The sequence below is a fragment of the Dasypus novemcinctus genome, chromosome 25 (assembly GCF_030445035.2).
Source record: "Dasypus novemcinctus isolate mDasNov1 chromosome 25, mDasNov1.1.hap2, whole genome shotgun sequence".
NCBI classification, from domain to species: Eukaryota; Metazoa; Chordata; class Mammalia; order Cingulata; family Dasypodidae; genus Dasypus; species Dasypus novemcinctus.
This window is the reverse complement of record NC_080697.1, coordinates 41246236-41252662: the sequence shown is the minus strand read 5'-3', so window position 1 is coordinate 41252662 and position 6427 is coordinate 41246236. Positions and strand designations below refer to the sequence as shown.

At 36.6% G+C, this 6427-nt stretch overlaps 1 protein-coding gene across 1 annotated transcript; it reads left to right on the top strand.

The window, feature by feature from the left end:
• The first annotated feature begins 1839 nt into the window (after nucleotides 1-1839).
• Nucleotides 1840-2151, top strand: LOC101440329 (small ribosomal subunit protein uS8-like). The gene has a single exon (XM_071211870.1). The coding sequence runs from the start codon at nucleotides 1840-1842 to the stop codon at nucleotides 2149-2151; it is 312 nt and encodes a 103-aa protein (XP_071067971.1).
• The last annotated feature ends 4276 nt before the right edge of the window (nucleotides 2152-6427 follow it).

Genomic DNA, 6427 nt, shown 5'->3' with positions numbered 1-6427 from the left:
CTCCAACTATTATTGTAGAGACATCTGTTTCTCCCTTCAGTTTTGTCAGTGTGTGCCTCATGTACCATGGGGCACTGAAGTTAGGTGCATAAATATTTTACATAGTTATTTCTTCTAGGTGAAGTGCCCCTTGTATTAATATATAATGACCTTCTTCATCCCTTTTAACAGTTTTGCATTTGAAATCTATTTTGTCTGATATTAGATTGCTACTCCAGTACTTTTTTGGTTACTATTTGCATGGCATATGTTTTTCCAGCCTTTCACTTTTAATCTGGTTGTGTCCTTACATCTGAGGTGGGTCTCTTGTCAACAACATATAGATGGCTCATATTTTTTTGTTTATTCTATCAGTCTGTGTCTTATGATAAAGGCATTACTTTCTTCATGTATTTTGTCCTTTGGCTCTCTGTTGTCATATTGTTCTACTGTCTGTCTTTATTTTTGATTTAATTAAAAATTTTTTTAAAAAGATTTATTTTGTTTCTCTCCCCTTCCCCCTCCCCCATTGTCTGCTCTCTTGTGTCCATTCACTGTGTGTTCTTCTGTGTCCACTTGCATTCTTGGTGGCACTGGGAATCTGTGTCTCTTTCGGTTGTGTCATCTTACTGAGTCAGCTCTTCGTGTGTGCGGTGCCATTCCTTGATGGGCTGCGCTTTTTTCACGTGGGGCAGCTCTCCTTGTAGGTTGCACTCCTTTCTCATGGGGTTCCTTTATGTGGGGGCACCCCTGCATGGCACGGCACTCCCTGTGCATGGCAGCACTGTACATGGGCCAACTCACCACATGGACCAGGAGGCCCTGGGTTTGAACTCAGGACCTTGTTTATGATAGGCAGATGCTCTATCAGTTGAGCCACATCCGCTTCCCTTCTTACTCTTTAGTTTACCCTTCCTAATAATCTCAATTTCTACCCTCTTCTCCAAGTCTACTTTCTACCTCCCTACGCTAGAAATTTTTCTTTCCTAAGTCTTTGAGATCTATTAGCACTATGATTCACTTAACACTTAAATGCTTTTTACATCTTTTTTAAGATATGGTGATGTTTTGCTTGCTCAATTAGATCATTATCATTGGTAGCAAAAATAAACAGCATGGAATTCTTTGAGGTGAGGACTTTGCTTACTCTGTATTTCTTTGTATAACAATTTATATAGTTCTAAGGAAATAGAAGGGTCTGAAAACTATATGTGGTTGAAACTAATGTCAGGTTACTCTGGAAAACTCTCCACCAAAATGAAATATAATAGGATTGTAGTCTGTAGCAGGATTCTTTAAACATGTATACTATTTGGAAATTTATCATTTCATAAGACATCAAGAACATTTAAAAAGAATCTAAAATAAAAATGTAAGGATTCCTATGAGAGTTGGTGATGCAGGGAGATATGTCTTTATATCCTTGTATTTTGACATTTATAAACTATTTTGAGGTACCTCAATATTTCTAATTTTGCATCTCAACATGATTTTCTAAAGAAAATTAGCAGAGCAAATTTTATTTAAAAAGATTCTGATTTAAATATATAAACCAGAAGAAAACAGAGATGTTGTCTAAGGGGCTGCCTTTACGTGCTGCCACCCCATGCCCTCTGAAGCAAACCCTGCAGCACCTGCAGGAGCCCTCTAGAGCTTTCCCTGCATGACAGCTCCTGGTGTAGTCAATAACTTCTTTTCTTCTTCCCTCCCTCCCTTCCACAAATATATTTGTCAAGAAGTTACTATGTGCTAAGTTCTTTGCAACGCACCTGGAAGAGAGGGAGGCATCAAATTAAATAAAAACATTAAGTAAATAGAAGTGATAACAGCTCTTTCGGCCATCTTTCTTGTGCTGCCACAATGGTGCCCATGAACGTCCTGGCTGATGCTCTGAAGAGCATCAACAATGCCGAGAAGAGAGGCAAGCACCAGGTTCTTATCAGGCCATGCTCCAAAGTCATCATCAGGTTTCTAACTGTGATGATGAAGCATGGTTACGTTGGCAAATTTGAAGTCACTGATGATCACAGAACTGGGAAAATTGTTGTGAACCTCACAGGGAGGTTAAACAAGTGTGGAGTGATTAGTCCCAGATTTGAGGTGCAACTCAAAGATCTAGAAAGTGGCAGAATAATCTGCTCCCATCCCATCAGTTTGGTTTCATTGTATTGACGACCTCAGCTGGCATCATGGACCATGAGGAAGCATGGACACATAAGAGGAAAAATCCTGGGATTCTTTTTCTAGGGATGTAAAATATACATGCAAATAAAATGCCTCCATGGACTCTGGTCCTTCTAAAAAAAAAAAACGGAAGTGATACATAAGAATAGAAAAGCATCAAAGAGGTAGAATGTGAATGGCTGAAATTTGGGATGCACTGTTGTAGGGGAAAGAATATGGATTCTGCAATCACATAGATTTGGTTTCTAATGCCAGCTTCCCTTTTGCTGATTTTGAGTGTCTCCAAGTGTCTGGATCCTCACCTGCAAAATGGGGGTTATGACTCCTTCTTCAGAGATGGTTGTTGGGCTAATGAGGTAATGTTAGGAAAGGTGACAGCCACAGAATAGGGACTCAACAAGGAATCGCCATTGTATTATATTATTGCAGTTGTAAAAATCAGAATCAGAAAGAAATGCTTTTGTTATATTTTTAGGCTTTTCCCCCATTTTTGGGTGCAGCAATGGAGTCCCAGTCAGGTGGTTGTCCATTTAAGGACCCACAACGACTGCCTCTTTAATGTCATAACTTTCTTATTTGCTTCATGATCTATGATGGTTGGACTTTCAAGAAACTTGTAGGTGTATCTGGAGTTTACTTTTCTTTTCCTGGTTTTGTTATGCCCTTTCTCCCCTTCTCTTGTTCACCAATTAATTTCTCACAAGGAAAATACGTTATGAATTCAAGGTGTTAAGATAGTTTGTAAAAAAATAAGAGAATATATTTTGGTCCTACACACTAGGTGATACAGAAATGTGAAAATGATATACATTTTGAAGTGGTTGTTTTTAAGTTAGAGCTTTAAGATTGGATTCCAGGAAATATATACTTTTTTTTCAATGTTGTATTGAAGCTGATGGAATTTTTCGACCTCAATTATATTTATATTTCTGCCAATGTACACTGTTTGTGGTTTTTCTTTCTTTTTTTTTTTTTTGCTGTCTTTTTGAAAAGACTGTGTCACTGGTAAATCTTCCCTGCTTCTTTTGTCCCAGGTTATTTTTAGATGTTTCTACACAGAGATTTTCCATTTGGCCAACCTGCCAATTCTTTAATTTCAGTGAGAATTTTCTTCCTACCTTCAGAGTCTTTACTGTACTTTGTTCCCACATATGTTCAGTTTTTAAAAAACAATTTCCCTGAGGAATGTCACATGACCTGATGCCTTTCATTTTCACAGAAGGGTCAATAAACCTGGAAACCTTAGCCTGTTCCCAGGTAGAAGCATGTTGAAAATTGTGCTAATCTGCTTTATCACATTTCAATCTAGCCTGGCATGTATGACCAAATTATAGTATCCTGTTTCCTTGAGACTTGTCTTATAGAGTTCTTTATTTAGTTGACAAGGCACAATGTTAAGGCTGTCAAGGTCCAAATTGAATTCTTTTCCCCTTAAACTTTTTGTAAAGGCTCTGTTCTCTAGGTACTTCAAGGTGTTTTTTTCTCTTTCATCCAGCTGAGATGCATAGTTCTCTGCTCACCTTTTATCTTTCTGACAGAGAAAGAGTAAAGTGTGTAGTCTGCAATTTGTGAGGATTCATATCCTTCAACGAGAATGAAGTTTAACAACTGAGGGGAACATAGTTAGAAATAAACGTATTTAATCTTTAGATTTTCAAGAAAAGAATAATAAGAAAACCTCGCCTCTACTACTCTCTAATGGTGTCACCTTGAACATGCCTTTGCTGAGTTTCAATTTCCTTGTTCATAAAATGGTGATAATTACACCTGTCCCATAGGCTTGCCATAAGAATTAAATAATTAAAAAAATATTCTTTATTTTTTTAAAAAAAGATACTTAGATTACACAAAATGTTACATGCAAAAATATAAGGGATTCCCATATGCCCCACTCCCCACACCTCCCACCCTTCCCCACATTAACAACTCCTTTCATTAGTGTGGTACATTCATTGCAATTGATGAACACATTTGGAGCATTGCCACTAAGCATGGATTGTAGTTTACATTGTGGTTTACACTCTCTCCCACTCAGTTCTGCAGGTTATGGCAGGATATATGAGAATTAAATAATTTAAAAATGCTTAGCACAGTTCTTGGCACAAGTGAGTGCTTAGCAAATGGTTGATATTATATTGATTATTTTCAAAGGGAAAATATACAGTAAGACCAAAATTCATGTTCAACAGCTTCTATGTAATTCCAGGGCAAAAGGTTTTGCATATATAGTTTGGTATAATTTCTACTGATGTCTAAGAATCCCATATGTCAGTACAACAGTGTTTCTGAAAGTGTGGGGTAATATCCATATTTGTCAGAATCACTTGGAAAACTGGGACAATTCCGGAATTGATTTTAAAATGCTCACATTTTTTTTTTAGTGAAAAGTTTTTCATTAAGACCCTTAAATTTCTTAGATGATGTTGAGTCCCAAGGAAGGAAGCACAACAGCTGTTGTGCCATACGTAGGTTAGAGATTCTAAGTATAAGGAAGTGTTAGGATTTTTTCTTATGGGGAATCAATGGCTTTTGACATTTAGAAATGGCTGAGGAAGGTCTTTCCTGACTATTTTATGCATATTTCTACTTTTTTTCAAGGTTGAAGTTGTTGGTGAACAATAATCCATCATCTTCTAGTTTTTTGAGTTTTAATTAGATTTCAGTGAAGAGGAGGAATGTGGCAAGTAGTAAATTTCTTTTGTTTTCTAATTTAATTTTTATTTTTTAATTATTTAGAGTTGAGGTGAAAGTTAGATGGCTTAGAAAACAGATACTTATATATTATTGTTATATTTTGTATTTAGAAAACAGATACTTAAAATATATGGCCACTGTAGAAAGTTTAGAATTGCATAAAAATATGAAGAATAAAATATTACTATCCAAGAAAGTTGCCAGTGTGGAAATGTCATGTTTTGTGTTCTAGGCACATATATGAATACTTTTACAATGTTGGAATCATATTGCTTACATTCTTTGATGACTTTTTTTTACCTAAAAATCATTTCATGTGCATTTTTGATGGCATAAACGTTCTCTTAAAACATAATTTTTATTGGCTGGTTAGCATTCTAATTTGTTATGCTCTATTATCTATTTTGCATGATGTCAACTTTAAAAAAATTTTTATTTAAAAAAAAAAGATATTTAGATTATATAAATGTTACATAAAAAATATGGGGGATTCCCACATGCCCTGCTCCCAACATCTACCACACTGTCCCACATTAACAACATCCTTCATTAGTGTGGTATATTCATTGCAATTGATGAACACATTTTGGAGCATTGCCACTAAGCATGGATTATAGTTTACCTTGTAGTTTACACTCTCTCCCACTCAATTCTGTAGGTTATGGCAAGATATGTAATGGTCTGTATCTGTTGTTACAATATCATTCAGGACAGTTCCAAGTCCCAGAAATGCCCTAGTATTACACCTATTTTCCTCTGCCTGACCTTAGCACCTCCAGTGGCCACTGCCTCCACATCAATGATATAAGTTGTTCCATTGCTAGAATCACAATAAGTCTATAGTAGAATACCAGTAAGTCCACTCTAGTCCATATTTCACTCCCCAGTCCTGAGGATTCTGGATTGGTGATGCCCATTTCACCTCTAATTGAGAGAGGACTTCACTCTTTCATGGCTGATGGGGGAGACTCTCTTGCTTGCAGTTGTAGGCTCTTTCAGTTCCTTGGTATCAACTTTTGATAAAGCTTTTTACTTTAGAACCTGAAGAATATTTCCACTTTTTTATGGTGTTGATCAAATCTAACTGTATTTATTTCTTTTCCAGTCCACCAGTTAGAGTGTTCAGAAATCCCAGTTATATATTTACATAGCAGCTCAAATATGACATTTTGAAGACCTGCCACTTACATGACTTGCTACCAACTTGTGTTCTTTATTTTTGGAATTATCTGTGTGGAATATGTCTGACTACAGACTCTGGTCTGCTTAGTCATCTGATTCAGTGCTGGGTGCAGATGTAGCATCTCCAGATGAAGAAGTGCCTCTCTAGGGATGATGAGGGATCCTCTGGGCAGGAGTGCTACTTCCGTTCCATCATCTCTATTCTTTCTCTGATTCTCAACATCTTTTTCTTGACAGCCTGATTCTTATCTAGCCCACTGATGTTTTCAAACCACTTGTCAATAATCTTGTTTTCCTCATTGTTGATCTTGTCTTGAACTTTCTTACTTTTGCTGTGGCCATCATGTTGAATGCATAGGACTATAGAATTCTTGGAAGGCACTTAGTT

Bases quoted from the DNA above. Each gene is read 5' to 3' on its own strand.
- LOC101440329 (XM_071211870.1), top strand. From the start codon at position 1,840: ATGGTGCCCATGAACGTCCTGGCTGATGCTCTGAAGAGCATCAACAAT.